Source organism: Ochotona princeps, chromosome 17 (genome assembly GCF_030435755.1).
Source record: "Ochotona princeps isolate mOchPri1 chromosome 17, mOchPri1.hap1, whole genome shotgun sequence".
In the NCBI taxonomy this organism is placed as follows: Eukaryota; Metazoa; Chordata; class Mammalia; order Lagomorpha; family Ochotonidae; genus Ochotona; species Ochotona princeps.
In genome coordinates this window covers 2,847,289-2,868,630 of record NC_080848.1, presented here as the reverse complement: position 1 = coordinate 2,868,630, position 21,342 = coordinate 2,847,289, and the positions used below count along the sequence as shown (strand labels likewise).

Here is a 21,342-nt window from a genome sequence, read left to right as displayed (position 1 = left end):
AGCAGACAGAAGATCTTCCGCTATGTATTGGCTTCTCTCTGTATATCTGCCTTTCCAATACATAAATAAATAAAGAAGAAATAAGTAAACGATGTATATAGGAAGCCTGAGACCTAGAAAAGAGAAGGAGAAATTCTTTTAAAAAATTAAGTCACTGATAATTTTTTACAGATTTATTCATTAATTTGAAAGGCAGAGTTACAGCAAGAGAGGAGAGACAGAGAGATAGCAAGAGACGGCCCATGTGCTGGTTCAAATGGCTACAACAGCTGGAGCTGGGCCAGCAGGAAGCCAGGAGCCAGGAGCTTCTTTGCGTCTCCCGTGTGGGTGTAGGGGCCTACACATCTGGGCCATCCGCTGCCGCTTTCGCAGTCCATAAGCAGGGAGCTGGATCAGAAATCAGGCAGCCAGGACTTGAACAAGCACCCATAAAGGATGCCAGCTTTATCCAATACACCACAACACTAGCGCTCCCAAGAAGATAAAATTAATTAGCAAATAAGGATGGGGTGTTACAACACAGCTGGCTGAGCCTGGGATGCCCACATCTCACAGTGGAACGCCTGGCACTGGGTCTGGGTGCCATTGTACTTCCTGGGACGCAGTCGCAGCGCTCAGATTTGGGTCCCTGTCCCCTACACGGGAGACCTGGCCCAGTCCCAGCCACTGTGGGAAGTGAAGCAGCTAGTGGAAGATTCTCTCTTTTTAAATAAATGCACAACCTTAAAAGCACTGTCACTTGAATACGATAATAGGCCCAGCAAGCAATGGCAGGCCGCACAGCAGGAGGAATTCCATGATAGCTTGGAGCAAACACCGCCTGCCACTTTGTAGCAAGCAAGGAGCCAGGGCCGGTCAGGTCCGGTGCTGTGTGAGGCCAGGACTGGAGCCGTGAGAAATGCCACTCACTCTTCGAGTGGAGTGTGACTTAGTTTTATTTCAGCAAATGGAAAATACAGGCTCCCTCTGGAGAACCGGGGTTTTTCCAACCGTCCTCCTCCCCCTCTTCCTCCTCTTCGCTGGTGTCCACCCACCCACTCACAAGGGCTGGGCAGCGCCTGGTGTCCCTGGCACTCTGCTTATTGTAAAGGTGTCCGCCAAGGCCTTTCTGCTGAGGTGCTCTGTCTCCACACACAGCCCTGTCTTTATTTGAGAGACAGACAGAGAAGGGACGCCTACCCCCGGTTCACTTCCCAAACGCTTGCAGCAGCTGGGGCTGGACCAGGCCGCAGCCACGAACAAGGAACTCCCATCTGCCATGGGGGAGACCAGGATGGAGCTCCTGGCTCCTGGCTCCAGTCTGCACCAGCCCTGGCCACTGCCGTCTTCTGGGTAGTGAACCAGCAGGTGGAAGATCTCTCTCTGTGACCTCGTAAACGAGGAAATCTTAAAGATGATACCACGGCCTCACTGGCATTCCCTATGTAACAGCCGGGCCTCACCAACTGGCAGAAGCTGGTGTCATAAATGACGGGCGAACGGCCAGAAGCACGTAACTCCGCATGGGACGCAGTCTACATCTACATTTATAACACGCGTGAAGCCTGTTGAAGTGTGTGCAGAGCAGGCGGCCGGGAGCAGGTGGGGGAGCAGGTGGGGACCCCAGCCTGGGCGGTCCCAGGGCCGGCGGGGCCGGGCTACATGTCGTACAGCCGCAGCTGCTCCTGCACGTCACCGTCCGACATCTCCCCAAACGTCTCCTTGTTGTCCTCCATGAGCTTGAAGATGGCGGCCAGCTGCTCCTTCTGAACTCTGTCGGCAAGAAAACACAAGAGGAGAAAGATGCCCCCAGCTGGTAGCTCGTGAGCCGGGCAGCCGGGCAGCCGGGAGCCAGGAGGCAGGCGCCTCGACGGACTGTTCCCAGAACAGCCATTCTCACTTGGCAGGAGAGACAACGTGAGCCAGGCAGAGCCTCCGCAGTCGCAGGAGCCACTACAGCTAGACTCGCCCCAACCATGTGTCTGAGTTGCACCCTGACAAGGAAACCTGGGAACTCCAGACCCCCCATGGGAGTAACATGCCTCAGTTTCCCCATTTTATTGGACCTGGTTTCATGGCTAATGGCACATGTTGCAGGCAGAAGCTCGAAAGCTTCTGAAGGTTAGATGCAGAGGTCAGCGTTGTGGCATAGTGGTCATAGTCACTGCCTGTCATGCTAGCATCCCACATGGGCACCAGTTTGAGTCTCCTGGCTGCTCCACTTCTAATGCAGCTTCCTGCTGATGCACAGTGGCAGAGGACGGCCCAAAGCCTCGGGATCCTGCACCCACGTGGGAGAACCGGAAGAAGCTCCTGGCTTTGGACTGGCTGTTTGCGGCCATTTAGGGAACGAATCAGCACATCAAAGATTCCCCCCTCCCTCGGCCCGTAAACACTGCCTTTCAAATAAAAAGGAAAAGAAAAAAGAAACCTTACAAAAATAAGAGGATGGGGAAAGGGACATTTGAAAAGAACTTGAGTACAGACAGATGAGTCAGAAGTGGAGGAAGAAACGCCACTGGCTGGGAAATTAGGGTGCTTAGGACAGGAGGGTGATTGGCCTTGAGGCAGGGGCAGGTGTCGCTGCCCGGGAGGGGGCCCCCTCCTCAGGTGTGCACAGATGCCCTGTGGCACAAGGAACAGGCGTGGCTGAGGGCCAGGGCGGTTGCCTTCAAGCACAGAGTCGGCGGGGTGCCCCAAGCCCATCCTGGTGGCCTTCGACCACATCCAGCTGGCTTCTCCTTTTTCCTTCTTCCTTCTGCCAGTTCCCGCCCCCCACACTGCACCTCAGGCTGGGCACCTGAGCCTGGCTCGGAGAGTGAACCCAAAGAGGGAAAACCTCTCTTTGAAAGGGATAAATTTTAGTGGAAAAAGATTTTGAAATCCATGCATGGCTATTTCTAGGGGTGTTTTGGAAGGGTCTCTTAGATGCATGAATTTGACACATTTTTTCCACTTTTCAGGAACTTTTAGAGATCCTGCCCCTTCTTCCTGTAGCAGCCCTACCCTCTCCGACGCTCCAGCAGGCAGACAAGACCAAATCCCTGCTTCCTGGGTCACCCCGGGGGCGTGATGCAGCCAATCCTCCCGCCCATCTGTCCCTGGTACCCCGGGTGTGCAGAGTCGGGGTCCAGGGCCCGAGCTACGTGGCAGAGTCACAGCCAGGGGCATGCGTGTCCCCGAGTGTGCATGAGTGACCCAGCGTGGCTCTAGTGGCTGTGATGGTTGTGAATTTCTACCGGGGGCGGGGGGGGGGAACATGCGCCTTTGCCCTCTCTAAGTCACGGGCATCAAAACGAAAGAGGCCTCAAATTCCAACGGACCAAGAGTTCTGTTTTTCCTCTTAGTAAACATAACCGACTGAAAAAACACACAGCAACCAAGATCATCTACTCAAAATTTATTGGACTGCACAGAGGCTAAACACAGGGGCCCACCAGGAGAACAAGCCTGCAACGTGGCCCGCAAGCCACGCCTCAGGAAGTCTGCGCACATGCCTCCATGGCCACGTGTGGGGCAGTCGCAACTTCCTGTGGCCAAAAGACACCCGCTTAGACCTCATGGGACGCTGCACTGCTGCCTGGGGACCCGCGACGGTACCTGCTATTTGTCAGCACGGCTCTGTATTCGAGGCATCGGCCACCTGGCTGGCTGCTGTGTTCAGTGGCCTATGGGGCTCTGAGGAGCAGCCCATGGCCCTGGAAAGGCAGGCGCCCTAGCGGCTGCCAGGGGACACTCCTCTGCCTTCCTTTACATGGAAAATGTTTTCTACAAATTCACTACTTTAAAAAGAAGAAGAAAAAAAAGGTTTTCACCAACACATCTAAGAGTTGTAAAGTTGCTGGATAGAATATAAACAGTGTCAAGTACAAAAATCTGAGAAATGGATCTGCTGTTGATCTTGTAATCTGGCGACTCTGGATCTCTAAAATTTCCCCCCACCAGTAGCACCTGCCAAAGGCAGCGCCCAGAGCTCTGCGTCAGGCGAGCCCTGCTATTATTGCTTCAGCCAAAAGCAGCTGCACCAGTTGGCAAGCACGGCAGAGCCACCGTGTTCAAAGCTGCCAAGCTGCCGGAGGCCTGGTGGAAGCCTCCTGGGTAAAGGGCAAGGGTGATGGTGAGGTCGCTCCCTGGCGCCAAGCCTTGGCTACGCAGCAGTCCCCAGGGAGGAGCAGCCAGAGGGAGGAGGGCGTGCCAGGCATCCCTGCACGGAGCTGGTGGTGAGCCCCCCGACCCACACCACCTGGATCCGGGCTTCAGGGAGGGCCAGAGGAGGAGGCCTGGCATTACGGCTGTGGAGGGGTTGGGCCAAGCGAGGCCAAGTGCGAAAAGAAACCCAAGGCCCCGATCCGAACTCAGACTCTCACGACCCTTCGGCCTAGACGGGGACAGACCCCTGTGGGGGCAGAGCCAAGGGGGTCCCCAGGCTCCTGCTGGTCGGGGGCCTTCCTGACAGGGTCGGCACCAGCAGATTAGGGGGAGCTTTGATGGGCTCCTTGCTGGGGCTCCCGATTTATCTCTCAGGCTCCTAAGGTGCCTGTAGGAGGAGGCTAAAGGGACCTTCATTATGCTTCAGTTCTGTAAAGAGAAACAGGGAGAAAGATCATGTATCTCATTCATTCCACTTGATGATGCCACAGAGAGGAAAGGGGGCAGCGGGAGGAGGAGGGGAATGCTTGGAATTGCAGAAGCCAACCTGGACAGTGGCTCCACGCCAGGCAGCGCGCTCCTCGGGACTGGGGTCTCCGTCAGAGCTCGCCCTGCTGGCGCCTGGTGCTGCACCACCTGCTGCCCGCCCACACGCTCTGCCTTGCCAGCCGTCAGAGGTGCTTGATCAGCTCATCTCTAGCTGGGTGGCGGGGGTCATGCCTTGCCTGGCATCCTAGAGCACCTACCATCCCCACTGCTGGGCTGAGTTTTGTCCCCTCTGTCCCACCACTGCAGGGGGAGGACTGGCCAGCCTGCGCTCACAGCAGGTGCGGGGATCTGATTTTGTCCCTCTGGCGCCCTCTTCTGGAGTTGGAGCCGATGTGCATTTCCAGCAGAGCTTTTTAATTCCTTCAGGCGAGTTCCAGGGCTGGGGATCCTCCGCCTCAACCAGGAAGGCAAAACATGCTCCTCCAGCAAAACTCTGCAGACTGCCAAACGCGACAGGCTCGCCCCAGACCTGCCAGTGCCCCCCCTCGCCTGCAGTGTGAGTCCCACGTGTGGGCAGACTGCTAGGGAACAGCCACAGCCACACTCGGCTTCAGCCAAGCCGCGGAGCCGGCCGAGCCCTGCAGGCTTCACCGGCGCTGCGGGGACGGGGCGGCACAAGCAAACTGGGGTGAGGTGGGGGCAGACACGAGGGGTCTGAAGCAGCGCTGCTCGAGGCTCAGGGCTGGCACTGCCCGGGGTTAGCACGCCAGCTCCGCCAGGACCTCCTGCCTCTGGTCGCGTGAACCGAGGCCTCTGGGGAATGCTAGGGGCGACAACCACGCAGAACTTGGGCTCCAGACACAAGCGGATTGCTGGAGCGAAAGCGCCAGGAGGCAGAGGTGGAGCTGGCACTGTAGCACAGCAGGTAAAGCTGCCAGCTGCCATGCTAGTGTCTCATGTGGAGGGGCATCACTGAGTCCCGGCTGCTCCACGTCTTACTAACTCCCTGCAAATGTGCCTGGAAAAGCAGCGGAGGACGTGGGAGATGCGGTTGAAACTCCTGGCTCCTGGCCTCAGCTTGGTCTGGTTCCAGCTGTTATCGTGGAAGGAACCACTGGATTGGAAGATCTCTCTCTTTCTCTTTCCGTCCCCCTCCCCCCCCCCGTCACTCTGCTTTTCACATAAATTAATAAATCTTTAAAGAGAAAGCAATGAATAAAGTCAGGATGTATTGCCATGTTAACTACCTTGTCATGGACCCGGGGACCCCGAGTGCCAGAAAAAGAATCAGAAAAACAGGGCAGGCACAGACTAGCATGCATGCTAGCGTGCTTGTCCTGGCTTGGGCAGCCCTCCGGGCAGAGCTGGGATGCGCTCTCCCAGTCCCCGGGAAGCTGTGATGTTGGAAATGAAAAGGCAGAGCCAGGCGCCAGAGCCACGGCGCAGCACGTTAAGCCCATCTGCACTCCAGCATGCTACATGGGAGCTGGTTTGAATCTGGCTGCTCCACTCCCTAACCAGCTAGCTCCCTGATCATGTACCCAGCAAAGCAATGGAAGATGGCCCAAGTCCTTGGGCCCTTGCCTCCACGCGGGAGACCTGGAAGAAGCTCCTGGCTCCTGACTGGCTCAGCTCTGGCTGTTGCAGCCACTGTGGGAGTGAACCAGAGGATGAAGATCTTTCTCTGTCTCTCCTCTCTCTGGGACTCTGACTTTCAGCTAACATAAAAAGCACAGAAGGCAAAACCAGACTAGCGGTCCCTGGCAAACCCAAGCATTCCCACAGAAGGGGCAGCGCTGGCCGCCAAGGGCCTGCAGATACCAGGTCTGACCACATGCAGGGCAGGGAGCAGGCAATACCATGGGCAGGCAGGAGGGAGTGGCCACATGCTGGGGAGGGGAGGGGCGAGGACGGGACGGGCAGTGATGGACGTGAACCTGACCTCCAGTCTCAGGAGTCAGGGCTCCTCTCTGCCACCCCAGAAACAGAAGCCACCTTGGCTTCCATCCTACGACCATCCCAGGTGGAGGTCTGAGCTCTGGGGGAACAGCGGTGTGCCCCAGCTCCTGAAGCCTGGCGTGCCGTGCACTCAACTGGCTGGCCATACCTGTGAGCACTGGGGCCATCTCTGCCCCTTGTTCAGGGACGCAGCCCCCACCACTGAGCAACCTTGCTGCTCCGGGTGCCTGCCCCGCTGGCCTCACATCAGGACAAGGTGGCCCCCAGAGCCCAGGACGACAGCCCACACCCACCAGGGGCTCTGGAAGCCTCCAGCCCTGGGGAAGTTCCCCCTTCCTGCCAGCGACTCCAGGTGCTTGAGGAGAACGGGGTGGGCACAGGAGGGCAGGTGTGTATGTAAGGGCTGGGACCAGGGCGGTCGCATTAGGGACACACGGGCACACAGGCCAGAGGAATCCGTCTCCTTACCAAAAGGATCTGCAAGAAATTTTGTGGCTCAGGACCTAGGGGACTTGCTACAGGGAAGTGAGGTCAGAGGTCAGCTCAATCCTGAAATATAAAGCAGCATCCTGGGTCACACCACAGCTGGGCCGCCCTAGGCCCCGGGCCCCCAGCAGGGAGGGAAGGGCTGCTGCCAGCTCCAGGAAGAGGGAAGCCTCCAAGTCTCTGGGCAGGGTCATTCTGGAGGCCCAAAGGAGGCCCCCGGTCTAGAAAATTCTAGAAAGTTCTAGAAGCTGGCAGCTGGCCTTGGCCCAGAGCGCCAGAGTCGCGGGCCTGAACAGGGGGGTGTGGGGATGAGCCCCCACAGATCCCTGCTGTAGCTCCCCCCCTCCACCGTAAATGAGCAAAATCCCATTGCTTGTGATTCTTTCCTGATGTCTCTTCTTTGGGGGGTGGGGGAGGACAGAAAACAAAAAACAATAAACGACCACCTTGGCCTCCCCCTCCTGACCCCAGCTGCCTCATCCTGCTAGGCTGTCATCCTGCCAGGCAGGAAACACCCTGGAATCCCAGAAGGTGGTGGCGGGGGAGTGGGGAGCTCGGGGTTGGCCACCTACCTCTGCTCCTCTTCCAGCTCTTCCTTGGTCATCATCTTCTTGTACTGGTTTCCCCTAAGCTTCCCAGGGCTGTATTTAAAGGAGAAGGTGTCTCCTGCAGAGAGAAGGCCCACTGAGCCGTTGGCCACCCCCACCCAGCCCCTCAACTCAGCGCCTGTCCCAAGGGGCAGCTAGTCCCCCACGCACACCGTCTGCAACCTGGCCACCTCGTCTCCCCTACACCCAGGCTCATTGCACACATTTCACCGCCTACCTGCCACCTCCGGCAGGTGGCATCCTGCGTTGATTTTGCAGCAACTGCTGGGCAGGCTGAGGCGCTAGGGCCCAGAGACACTGCTTTCTTTCTCCCCCCAGCGTGGCCACCTCTGCTCCCAGGCTATTAGAAGCCTCAACAGGAACGTGGGTCCCCCTTGGGATGCGCCAGCAACGTGATTTGTTGCAGGGTCTACAGTGTGTAGGAATAGTGTTGCTGGGTGTGCCAGCCCCTGAGCGCAGACCCCACAGCTGCCAGCATCCTTGAGGCTGGGCGAGGGTCGCACGGAGTGCTGGCCAGAGGACAGCCGGACCTGTAAGCACCCAGTGTATACAGGGGCTGGACGCTCAGGTAAGCAGGTGTCAGGTGGTGGCTCACAGATGCTGGTCGGCCCATCCTAATTACCACAGACTAAAGGACGGAGTGAGAACCCGTCAGCCCTTCAGGACACACCTCCTTGTCCAGCTGCAGTCCCACGACTGTGCCAGGGACTCAAACATCTGGCGCCCTGGCCGTTGTCCGCTGCCTTTGGAAGAGGAACAGCCGGGCCTTGAACCGGCGCTCTGATGTGGAATGCTGAGGTGCTTGCTTAACCCACCGCACCCCAATGCTGCTCCAACCTGGGGCTCAGCCTGCTGGGAGGTAGCAGCGATGGGGTTCCTGTAACGCTCGGGGGTCCTGGACAGGGTCACTGGCTCCTGACTTGGGCTGGGCCCAGACTGGCTGCTGTGAGCATGTGGGGCGTTATGCACCAGGACACAGGAGCTGGCTGTCGCTCAAAGCAATAAATACACATTTTGTTTAAAGAGACAAGTCTGTTTGGAGCAAAAGCCCTGAATCTCATCATGCCCAGCTTGCCAAAGGAAACAGACAGCGAGCCACAGCGCCATCCCACAGGGGCGCGTCGGGATGTGTCTAGATGTCGGTTTGTGGGTAGGCTTGTCTGCCCCTGTGGTGCCCGAGTCGGACACGGTGGACACCGCAAGTCACAGGTGACACAGCCGGGCTTGTACCCAGCCGCATCCGGGTCTGCCAGGCCAGGACCCAGGCTCCGTGTGCGAGTCCTTGGGAAGTGGGGGAGAGAACTTCCTTTTGGCTCACAGACCACCTGGGCAACACAAATCAGCAGGGCAGTGGGCAGCTGCTGCTCCCCAAACAGGAGTGTGTGTGTGTGTGTGTGTCTCCCTCCCCACTCTAAAGTGTTAAGAGGTGGCAGGAGGGCCTGGGATGGGAGTGGAGTGTGCCCTGAGGACTGGGGTCCCTTCCAGAAGCCTTCCCCCTAGTCCCACCCAGAGGTCCCTATATCCCTGACAACATCCCAGCACCTTGACAGCCACCTTGGGCTAAGGGGCAGAGAGAGATCCCGGCATCACCACAAGTAAACTAAGACCCAAAGCTCACAGGACAGCTGGGCAGCCAGCACAGGCTGGGATCAGAGGTGGGTGGGGCATGCTAGTGCCCTGGGACCCTTTCTTCCGTCACTCAAGCCCTCACCCCTGGCAGCCCCAGCATAGCCCCGAGCACCACTCACCATCCTCATCCTCAGGCCCTTCCGGGGACAGGCCCTTGTCACTCTCCGAGTCCTGCTCCTCCTCTTCCTCCTAGGGGACAGGGGCAGGGTCAGCAGCTGCCCACACAGCGACAGTCGCCTCTGAGAGACACTTGTGGTGTCTGAACACGCAGCGAAAGCACAGTGGGCCTCCCGGGGCTGCTTGGTGTGGGCTGCCTCAGGCCACCAGGGCCGTGAGGGGCAGACAGGAAGTGCGGATGCAGGGACAGTAGGGGGGAGTGGACTTTAAGATCCAGGGTGACCGTGCCCTGCAGCAGTGCCCGCCAGATGGAGGCTCTGACGTCACTGCCAACCCAGCAGGCCGGGAGCCAAGGGAGACCTGGGCCAAGCGCGCCCTAGCTCCTGAGCCGGACCCTCCCCAGCAGGGCGCTGTTCGCCTTCATAGAAGTGGGGAACCCGGACCTCAGGCCTGCTGGCTGTCTGGGCCCCCAGGACCATAGCTGTGTGTCTGGACCAAGACGCACTGGGTGCCCCAGCCCTGGCTCCCTCGGGGTCTAGTTGACGCAAACTGGAGCTCTGCCTTGGTGGCCCAGAAACCATGGCTAGATGGCCAGAGAAATCCCCCAAGTGGCTGTGGAGGGAGGAAGGAGGGTAAGAGGCCGTGCAGCTGGGTTAAAGGACCCAGGACGGTGACCAAGGGACGGGCCAGAAACAGCTGCGGTCAGACAGAGGAGCTCAGCTGTGAGCGGGCTGCCAGGCAGTGGTAGGAGTGGGGGTGTGGTGGGGAGCAGCAGTGGCAGGGACCGGAACACCAGGCTTAGCCAGCTCCAGAGCAGGCAGCAGGCACCTGGCCCACACGTGAACCCCATGGCGGTCAAGAGTGACAAACCTAAGTCCCCCAACCCCATAGGCACCCCCTGGGGGGGCAGACACAGAGAGGCTGGGCCCCAGCCAGTGGGAGCCAGGTAGCCCTGGGCCCATGCCTGGACACGGGCTGCGGGTCCAGGAGACGCCCACACGTGCCCCTGTGTCCTGGCAAGGCCCCCCTCTGGGACACAGGATTCCTTGCCTGTGTGCAGTGGAAACCCGGACAGAAGCCAGCATCTTGGCGTGGAGTGAGCTGCCCCCCAGGGGAGGCTGTGTAGTGGGCTGCACACCAAGCACTAATGAGCACACACAGCTCAGGACGCACCCCACGCAGGGCCGAGTTGACAGGCGGGTGGAGGCAAACCATGGTGCTAACACAGCAGGTCGGATGTGCAGGCATACGTACACACACACACAGGCGTGTGCTAATCCGACCTGCGTCCCCAACCCCGTTCCTGTGCCGAAGCCTTGAACCCAACTGGACTTGGAGACAGGCGAGTCTGTGAAAGCAAGACCACTAGGGTGGCCACACTCCAGGGACTGCTGTGCTTCTGAGAAAACAGCTGGACACAGACACACGCGGGCAGAGAACTGAGGGTGCCAAGGTGGGGGCACAGGAAGTGGCAAAACCCCAGCTGCTCCACTTCCCATCCAGCTCCCTGTTGATGTGCCTGGGACTGTCGCAGAGGACGGCCTGGATGCTTGGGCCCCCGCACCCACGTGGAAGACCTGGATGGAGCCAAGTTTACAAGATCCTCAATCATGACCCCCCAGGACAGGCTGTGTGCTGCCAGCCGGGCTGTCCCCGGGCTAAGATCCAGCACACCCAGGAGGCCAGCCCAGGGCAGTGTCTCACAGGGCCCCTCCATGGCCAGGAGACCCCAAACCAGCTGTGCCTTGGCAGGACTCAACTGGAAGTCACTCCCCGAGCACCACTTGCACCCTGCAGGTAGGACCTGGCACTGCCCATGTGCAAGCAGGGGGGCGTGCCCTGCTGGGGGGGTGGGAGCTGTCTGTGGGTCCGTCCACCATCCGTCTACTGTAGGAGCTGTGGGGCCCGAGGTGCCTGCTGAGACTGCACCAAAGCTGCGAGCTAATCTGGGATCATCTGAGACAGATGCGGGTGCAGTGAGCTGGCCTGTCCTTGGAGGGGAGGGCAGAGGGTGTCCTCCCAGTGGCCTGACTGCACTCTCGCTCTTTCTAGAGGATTCCGTCAAGCCACCAGCTGCTCTCTGCTTGCATTCGAGGAGAGTGTGGGCTGGGAGGGCCATGGTCAAGTCCAGCTGGAGTCAGAACCCTGCTTGGTGCCTGGAAGGGCACAGCTGTCTTTCTTTTTGTCCCTTCTGTCTCCAAATCCATGTGTGCGATGGGGTGAGGATGAGGCGAGGTGCCTGCAGCCCTGGCCTGGTGCCAGCCTGGGTCCTCCCACCTCCTGCAGCTGTCCCTTGCGGCCACCGCCTTTGGGCCTGGAGGCCAGCTCCATATCCACCCTACGCGTCCACTTGGATCAGCCCTTCTCTTGGGGTGGCCATCTGCCTACACTATACCCCTTCTGTGATGCCATTGGAGGGGCCACTTCAGGACCCCCACTCGGCTGCCCCCTCCAGCTCAGGGAGCACTATCTGGGGCCCTAGGGGGCTGGACCTGCCAGCTGGATCTAGACTGCTCCTCCGGCATGAGCACTGATCTTGGCCATTCACCGCTGCTCCCCTATCCTGGCTGTGTATTGGGCAGCCCCGCTACACACACACTGTGAGGGGTGTAGGCTCAGGGTGTCACTGCACCCCAGGTAGCCAGATGCTGCCAGCAAGAGGGGGGAAGCAAGTGTGGCTGCTTTGAATTCTCTGTCCACTCCGGGTTTCAGAGAAGCCTAAAGAGGGATCAAAAGGCAGAACATTAGAAACCCACGATGTGATGTGGCTTCTGCCCAATGAGAAACAGTTGTCCCTGTGACCTTGGATTGGGGCTGGCGTGTTTGCTTAACATGTTATAGCTATCACCTGCAGCATACTGGTGGCACCAATTTGAGCCCCAGATGCTCCACTTCTGATCCAGCTGCCGGCTAATGACCTGAAAAAGCAGCGGAGGATGGCTCAAGTCCCTGGGTCCCTGTACCTGCATAGGAGACCCAGCTGGAGTCCCTGGCTCCTAACTGTGGCCTGCCTCAGCTCTGGCTTATTCCGTCCAGAACACGGTGGGGTGAACCAGTGGATGGAAGACCTCTTTGTACTTGGCTTCCTCTATTTCATATCACCACTGGAGACTTACTACCGGGGCAGGTGGTGGCGGGGCCCTGGGGAGAGAAATGAGATGCAGGCCAGGGCTGAGGTCCTGGGGCCTGTGCTGATGCTGAGTCCATGGCTACAGCAGCCTTGCTTAGTCCCGGCTGCGCGGCTGCCTGCTGCACGCCTGGCTTGTCCAAGGAGCCTGCGCAGGCGTGGAGGTCGGATGCACAGGCAGGGCCTCATCTCAGCTGCCCACATTCCAGAGCCGCAGACAATGTGCACCAGAATAAAAGATGACCTCAGGCGGGTCAAGTGCAGCGAAGAAAGCCAACTAGAACGGTGCATGCCGGGGCAGTGCGCCATCAGCTGATGCCGCCAGGACGGGGGACTGCGGAGGGGAGGGGAGAGGAGCAGCATGCCTGGGAGGGTGTAGCAGGCCAGGCCCACAAAGCACACGGGGGTCAGGGACAGGTACCTGGGGGGCGGGGCCGCCCCCAAGGGGGCACCTATGGGGGTCAAGGCAGACCAGAAGCTGGCTGGCAGGTCAGGGCCAAGGTGAGGGTGTGGCCCAGAGCAATGGCCAGCCAGACCTGGACTGCTTTGCACTTGGGCAGACAGACCAAAAAAGCAACAGCAGGTGGAGGGAAAAGCAGCAGTGGGCACAGAAAGCCAGGATGAGAGTGGGATTAGGGCGGGAGGGAAGAGAGAGGCTCACTCCACAGGCGCGGGAGACCTGGGACAGGGAGGGAACAGGAAGCTCTTCGGTTCTAGAACAGGGGACAGGGGTATCAGGGTGAGAGCGGGAGGAAGCATGCAATGCAGAGGCCCACAGTGGCCACTTGTAGCCAGGGACCAAGAGCCAAGGCAGAGCTGGGGGGATCGGTCCCGCCCCGCGGAGGGAGGGAGGAGGGTTGCTTCAGTGTTCCAGCGAGCAGCACATCCTATGTCCAACTACAGCCAGGGCAGACCCAGACAGCGAGTCCACCGTCCACGTGGCCAGATGGCACATCCCGGAGCGCAGCCTCCGTGCCCCGCCAGGCTGCCCTCGCAAGCCCCAAGTGCCCGCCGCCGCTCAGCTCATGCCCTGGTCCAGTCCCCTTGGATTTATTTACGGTTTTGTCAAAGAGGATTGAGAGATATCAAAAGGTTAAAAACAAAAACAACCACAAGCACCTCAACCTCAAAAGGCAAACAAACAAAACCATCCAGAGGGCGCTGCCACCTGTACCCTGCCTCAGTTGGATTCAGTCTCTGCATTTCAGGGCTGCCCCAAATCAGATGCAAGGGGTCAGAGAAAACAATTCAGTGTGTTGAGTTGGTGCAGTGGCATAACAGGCTAATTTTCTACCTGTGCCACCAGCATCCCCTATAGGCAACGGTTCTAGTCCCAGCAGCTCCACTTCCCATCCAGCTGTTAATGGTCTAGGGAAACAGCAGAGGAGTGTCCAAAGCCTTGGGTGAGACCTGGAGGAAGTTCCAGGCTCCTGGCTTCGGATCAGCACAGCCCTGGCCGTTGTGGTCACTTGGGGAGTGAACCAGCAGATGGAAGATCCCTATCTCTGTCTTGCCATCTCTCTCTGCAACTCTGACTTTCAAGTAAGGTAAATAAATCTTTTCTAAAAATTCAGTGTTTGCAGGAAGCCCAGGCAGCATGACCTTCACCATGGCTAAACGGAAACAGGCACAGGGAACAGGCAGTTGGTTCTGAAACTCCAGGGGGAACATCAGCGTTCCCAGGGGACAGGAGGTCAGGCAGCTGCGGCCATAGGGGAGGGGGTCACTGCCCAGCTGGGGTCCTTCCTTGTCCGCAGACCCACCAAGGGCTTGCCATCCCCAAAGGCGCCTCTCATGGGCAAATATGACCTCAGTAGCCCCTTTCTCATCTGTGGCTCTGGTTAACTGAGGTGTGAACGAGCTAAAATGGAAAATTCCAGAGATGAGCCATTCCTATGTTTTCAAAAACTTTTATTACAGGATATTGATACTCTTATCCTCCTATATGAGTTATTGCAGCTGGTCCCTTACTGTGCCTAATACAGAAATCAGACTACGTCCCAGGGAGGCACATGCGGAAGCACAGCATTGCTAGGGTCACTACCACCTGCAGGTCTCAGCTGTCCACATTGGGGTGGAATGCATCCCCAGGGGATAGGGGGTGTCTAGAATACAAGCTCACAGAATGAGGCCTGTGAGGAGAACAAGCCCAGGCTGTCTGACTCACAGGTCAGCTTGGCTGGAAAACACTCAACAGAGGAGCCAGCCCCAACGGCTACAATGGCCAGCCCAAAGCAGCAGCCAGAGTTTCCACAAGGGTGGCAGGAACCCAAGCACTTGGGCCATCTTCTGCTGCTTCCCCAGGGGCATCAAGGGAGCTGGATCAGAAGGGATGCCGACGTCGCAGGCGGCCGCTCAGCCCACTGCACCACAGCACCGCCCCGACGCACAGACACATCCTTTAAAAAGTTGGTACTTCTGGCTAAGTAGGAATTCTGACTAACTGTTCTGTGTGCAGCCAAGACTCCATAAAAAGAACAAAGATGAGTCATGGAAAAGTCCCTGAGCTGCTTTCTTAGACAAAAAAAAAAAATCCAGTTCGGAGCTTCCACAAGCCCAGAGGCGCCCTCCCCGAGAACTACCAAACACAGAGTGCACGGACAGCGCCTCAGCTGATGTAATGGCTGGCAGCGTGCGGCACCTATTGCGGGCTCCACCTCTCCCCTCACTTGCGGCATGCCTGTTTGCTAATTAATCCAATGTCCTAATTAATAGACAGCTGGATTAGCTCCAATCTTTCCCTCAGCAAGTCACCAGACCAGGGATTGTAGCCCTGGGGCCCAGTGCAATGGCTCAATTGGCTAATCCTCCACTTCCCAGAACCACCATCCCATATGGGCTCCAGTTCATGTCCCAGCTGCTCCAGTTCCCATCCAGCTCCCTGCCTGAGGCTTGGGAAAGCAGTCCAGGACGGCCCAAAGCCTTGGGACCCTGCACTCACACAGGAGACTCGGGAGAGGCTCCGGGCTCTGGCTTAGCTCAGCTCTGGCCATTGTGACCACTTGGGGACTGAACCAGCTGATGAAAGGTCTTTTTCTCTGTCTCTCCTCTGTAAATCTGTCTTTCCAATAAAAATAAATAACTATTTAAAAAATAAAGGATTGCAACCTCCCCTTCCCTGCCACCCCCCCATTCGTATGATGAGGCCCTGGCATCACCGTATCCGGAAGCAGAAGGCACCTGGGGTCAGGTGAGGTCAGGAGGGTTGTGTCCTCATGATGGAAATAGCATCCCTGGAAGAAAGAGGAGTAAACACCTCCTCCTTCCTCTCCCCCTTCTCGCTCCGACGTGTGGGCACCCAGCACGAAGACTGCCTTCGGCTAGCAAGTGAGCCCTCAGCAAGCAGCTGAATTTGCCCACACATTCATCTTGAATCCCTCCGTCTAACAGGTTTGTGGCTTCAGTCCTGGTTGGCCAGTGTAGGACACTAGCGTGCCATGACCATCCGGCCCTCTTCTCCCTGGTTCCGGGCTTTGGAATAGCACGGGAGAGTCACGCTCCTGGGTCACCCTGGAGGCGGGTGGAGTGAGGAGGGGAGCACGGCTGTGGCTTCCAGGAGGCACAGCTGTGTCCCCAGGCCTCGAGAGGGCAGGCGGGCCCAGGAGGATGGCAGAGGAGCCAAGGGCCTAGCTGCCTGACGCGGACAGAAACACAGAGACTGAGCAGCCGTCAGCAGTGAAAACGAAGCCATGCTAGGGAAGACCCTCCAGGGTTTTTTGACTCCGGTATTGGACTTTGGACAATTCCAGGAAAGTAAGAACACACAAGTGAACACCTGTACTCCCCTCCCTCTCCTGGCCCACCAATGGTGACCATACTGTGGCCTTGGTTTTCTGTCCACACACACCCAGACTGTGTGTGCACCTGTTAGGACCACAGTATGTTTCTGGATGCTTCTCGCTGTTTCCTGACACAACTATGATGCCAGGATATCACTCACCCAAAATCTAGCATTGATTCATCTAATACACCATTCTCTTCATAAATTTCCCTCTTATCTCCCAAATGACCACACGGCTCCCCACCCCAACTCATGGTCCAAACTCTAATCCTGACACAGGGCACAGCAAGCTAAGTCGCTGCTTGGGACCCCAGAATGCCAGCAATTCCCAGTTGCTCTGCTTACAATCCAGCTCTCTAATATTGCATCTGGGAAAGCAGCGGAGGATGGCCCAAGCACCTGGGGTTCTGCCCCCAGACTCCTGCCTTGGGCCTAGCCCAGACCCCTGATGGCTGCTGTGGCCATTTAGCGACGGATGCACTCTCTCTGTCTTTCAAACCCATAAATAAATTAATCCTTAAAAAGAAAACAACTCTAATTCAATCAAGGAGAATGGCTTCCTTTAGCTGTGATATTGAGTTCATTTTTTTCAAATCTAGGAGGGTCTCCATGCTCTCGTGTGTCTGCGATGTTGGTCAGCTGCCCTTTCTGGGTGAAGCACACAGCTAGGATCGAAGCCCCAGGTGGTTCGAGTTCTGGAACTGACAGAGTGCAATTCGGATGGTCCCGACCCCTTGGCTCTGCTGGGCTCCACACCTCCACCAGGCAAGGAAGGAGGCCTGGTGAGCTCCAAACCCCAGCATCCACACCCAGAGACAGGCGCCAAGGGCCCAGCTCTCGTCCTGGACTTGATTGGCTCTGGCTCACAACCCTTGGTGGGCGGGAGGGCCTATTCAGCTGCCTGTGCTCCTGCTCCTGAGTGGACACTGTGAGAGCGTACAAAGAGCTCAGAGGATCTCCCGGCTCATCCCTCCTGCTCGTCCACTTGCCTTCAGGGCCTTCCCCCTGCTCTGCCTTCCAGCCAGGCGTGCGGGTCTGCAGTGCTGCGCAGCCGCAGCTGAGGGGAGGGCTCTGAGTCACAGGCAGCTGCTGCCCCAGACGCCCAGGCCTGCCTGGCTGGGGAAGGGGAATGGTACACGCAACACAAAGAGAGAACAGGAAAATGAGTTAATGCCAGACACTGCTTCCGGCGGGTCGGGAGCAGGTGGGGTCGCCCACCACCTCCCTCATGACTGCTGTTCACTGTGGGAGGGAGAAGGGGGCTAGTAGAGGGAGGGGAAGCAGCATGCAGGCTTCCCCAGGCCCACTGGAGTTCTTTCCCTGGGGGGCAGTGGTGAAGGGGCCTTCTTCCCGCTCAGCCACTCTGGCCTGCACCTCGGAAGGAAGTGCCAGAAGCTCCTCAGCTGGCCACATCCATCCCAGAGGATCCCGGAGCAGCTGCTGCTTTGCTCAAGTTCGCCCCTGGGAAGGACCAGAAGGACAAGCCAGTATCTACAGCCCCCAGCCCCCCAGTCTGGGGCCTTCCGCACAGTCACGTGTGCCTCCAGGAGTTGCTGGGGGAGGGGGCACTTGCCAGATCAGAAGGGGCCGGGTTCCAGAGCCGGAGGAGGAGAGGGAGAAGCTTTGCATGGCTAGGGCGCTGCCAATGAAGGATTCTCCCGTGGCTGACTCTCCTGTCCCAGCTGCCCTCACCAGCTGCCTGGCCCGGGAGTGATCGCCTCTGGGCGGGCCTCACCCCTCCATGTCTGCCCACCCCCCCAGGAGGCCAGAGCACTGCACAGCACTTGCATGGGGAGTCCGGGACCCGCCTGCACAAAGTTATAGCATCAAGATGAACGGGTGAGCATCACTCACGGGCATTTCATGTTTCCATCCGGCTGCGGGTGACAAAGGCCAGTGTGCAAACCGCAGGGGCTGCCCAGGAGACCCCTGCCCAAAGCATCACCCCCAGACAGGACCCGCAGCTGGCCTTCATCTGAATCAGCCCCTCAGGATCTGCCCCTGTGTCCCCCAGTCAAGGGACCCCCAGGACCTACGTTACCACTGAGCCCAGGGCTGGGGGCAATCCTGGTCCCACCAAGCCAAGTACAGATTCCAGTTCTGAGTGGGTCTGGGACTCTCATTAGAGGGAGAGGCCCACTGGCCCAGCCTCCGCCCGCCTTGAGGCAGCCCCCAGGAACGCTGTTGTGTCCGTCTGACCAAGCACAGGTTACAGCAGGTTCCCACCCTCTCCTGGCAAAGCAGGGGCCACAATGCCTGAACCTCTCATCCAAGGGTGGACAGAGGAACCCGCTAGCTCAAGTATCATCAGCCCGTGAGAAAGTGCAGGGGGCACCACAGGATGTCCCCAGGCAGGGCATGGGCAGCCAAGGCTGGCCAGGGAGGACTGGCTCTCCTAACACCCGCCGAGTCTAGCCCTCCTCCTGCCTGCCTCACCAGGGCCCACACGCACCAACTCTGGCATCCGGATGTCAAACCGGCCGGTCCGAGCCCCGCCCGCAACTCCCATCCTCCCCACACCGAGTCATCTGGCGTTTGGGAGGGAGACACAGGCACGTGGATTCGCGAGTTGGGGTGTACGCGGGAGGGGTGTGTGCATCCCCTGACCCCAGGCCCGGGAGAGCTGTGGCCAGGGCTGCACCAGGACCTTCCTTCCTGCCGCTCCAGAGTGCAGAGGCCTGGCCTGCATGCTGGGACCACGCAGGGATGTCAGGGTTGGGTCCCCGGGATCGGGGGCGAGGTGGGGTGGACGCCGTACAAGAACCCGACACGTACCTGTCTCGCCTCCGCCACTGGTTCTTCCGCCTCGGCCGGTGCAGCCGCGGGCTCCACGGGCTCCTCGGGTTCCGTCGGCTCCTCTGGCCCCGCGTGCGCGGCTGGCGTCTCCGGGGCGCAGGGCTCCGGCGGGGCGTCGGGAGGGGCCGCACTGGGCCGGGCCGGGGGCGCGGGCTCTGGACTCGCGGGCTCTGGACTCGCGGGCTCCGGGCTTGTCGCCGCCCCGCGCCGCACGAGCAGCCAGGCGAGCAGCAGCGCCAGCGCGGTGGCCAGCGCCGCCAGCAGCTCGGCCGGCGCCTCCATCGCGCCGCGCCTGCCGCCGAGTGCCCGCCCGCCGGGACCCCGCTGGAGCCGCCGCGCCCCGCCCCGGGGTGGAGCCTCCGCCCAGCCAGGGCCCGTAGGCCCAGGGCGGGGTGACGCGGAGGCCGAGACCCCTTGGAGGCGAGATGGGGCCGCCCCCTCCTGGCTCCTCTTGGGGCCTTCAGCCCGGCACGGACGTGCGTCGCTGCACTAGGGAGATGGCCGCAGCCACTGCCTCCGAGGACCCCGGGAGCCAGGCCTTCCCGGAGCCGCTCAGTCCTTGGGCACATCTCAGACCAGCAGCATTCAGCACGGGTCTGGGGCCCGGCTGCCCACCAAGATCCTCTAAAGACAGCCGGTGCAGAGTCCTTGGGTCAAGGCCATCTTCCCTCCTCCCTCTTTCCGGGTGTCTGCTGGCCGCTGAACCAGGTCCCCTTGAGCTAAGGGTGCTGTAACCAACATCCCTCCGCTACCCCCACCCCATAAACACAGGGCATGCTGTGCTAAATTTGAGGGCCCTTGCCCTTTTTTTTTTTTAAAAGGGTTTTAATTTTTGCTTAGGAAGCATGTCATGCTCCTGGGAAAATTCCAGTGCCTGTGCCAGTACTCGCTGCTGTGGGCTGAGACAGGCCAGAGCTCTGCTTTCGAGTGGACGATCCAAGCCCCCCACCCCCGCGAGAGCAGGGGGCTCGCTGGTGACAAAGGCTCCCAGGATGCCTCAGCTGAACGGGATCTGGGCAACTAGGCCCGTCCTCCTCATCTGGCCCCGTCAGGCCAACCAGTCCATCAGCTTTTCTGTGAGGACTTTTCAATGAGGAAGAATGGAACCCAAGGACAAAACAAAACACACAACTCCAAACCAGGTTCCTTTATTTAAAACAATGAACAAGTTTCACACCCATGAAAGTTAAAAATACCAACCCCCAGGGCAGACTGTGTGTGCTGGCGGTGGGAGGGGGGACTAGCTGCTGCCGCAAGGAGGCAGACCTAGGCACTGCTGTGTCCCATCCAACAACGGCGGGCAGCAGGGCACGCCAGCAGTCCCCACCGAGACGGGAGGCCCAGGATGTCCTCTGAGGGCCGCAGGTGGGAGTCCAGCTGCCCACAGGCAGAGAGGCAAAGGCACACATTCCGGCCTTGCAGAACTGGGCTGCCTATCGGTTGGCTCACCTCTGCCACACACACTGTGAACACTTGCTAAGTGCTTGTGGTACCAGGAAATAGACCAGGGCTGATACCCCAGCTTAACAGCCAACTGGGATGCTGGCATCTCATTCAAGTCCTGGCTGCTCTACTTCCATTCCTGCTCCCTGCTAATGTTCCTGGGAGTGCAAGACGGCTAGAGAGCGTGGGACCACGGATTCATGTGGGAGACCCAGAAAAAGCTCCAGCCTTGGCCGCTGCAGCCACTTGGAGCGGCGAATCAGCAGATGCAAGCTTTCCAACTCTGCCTTTCAAATAAATGAATCCTTCGAAGGAGAAAACGGGCAGCTGCAAGAACACTGTGCTAACGCCCCAGTTGTCAGTGGCTCTCCCCTCAGGGTGCCCATCTAAATGGCCTGGCACGAGTGCCAACTTTAAGGCCAGCTTCACTCTTTGGGCTGATGAGGAAGTTCTAAGACCCAGGGACCCCCGCCCTTCTGACTGCCCTTCCCCCCCAGGCCTGGCCCACCCCGTTCCTCCACAGGGAATCCTGCCCTTCTAAGCCCCCACCCCCTGGCCTGGCCCACCCTGCTCCTCCCCAGAAACCCCCACCCTTCAGAGCCCCCTGACTCCCTCGCCTGGCCCACCCTGCTCCTCCCCATAAGTGGCTCCTGGTCCCAGGTCACTTCAGCCCCCAGCTCTTTGGTTTCAGGATTGGCTGTCACCTCAAGAGTTGACTGTAATCCTCTCTTCACTGTGGCTGACATGACTCAGAGGGCTGGTTCACACACTAACTGATC

The 21,342-nt window shown here is 59.0% G+C and overlaps 1 protein-coding gene across 1 annotated transcript; it reads right to left on the bottom strand.

Annotated features, from left to right (window-relative positions):
• Nucleotides 1–1,590: 1,590 nt before the first annotated feature.
• On the bottom strand, nt 1,591–19,446 carry MXRA7 (matrix remodeling associated 7). Its single transcript, XM_058676575.1, has 4 exons — nt 19,100–19,446; nt 9,419–9,485; nt 7,635–7,728; nt 1,591–1,752 (listed from the first exon to the last, which is right to left on the bottom strand). The coding sequence occupies exons 1-4, from the start codon at nt 19,400–19,402 to the stop codon at nt 1,638–1,640; spliced, it is 579 nt and encodes a 192-aa protein (XP_058532558.1). The 5' UTR covers nt 19,403–19,446; the 3' UTR covers nt 1,591–1,637.
• Between the last annotated feature and the right edge of the window lie 1,896 nt (nt 19,447–21,342).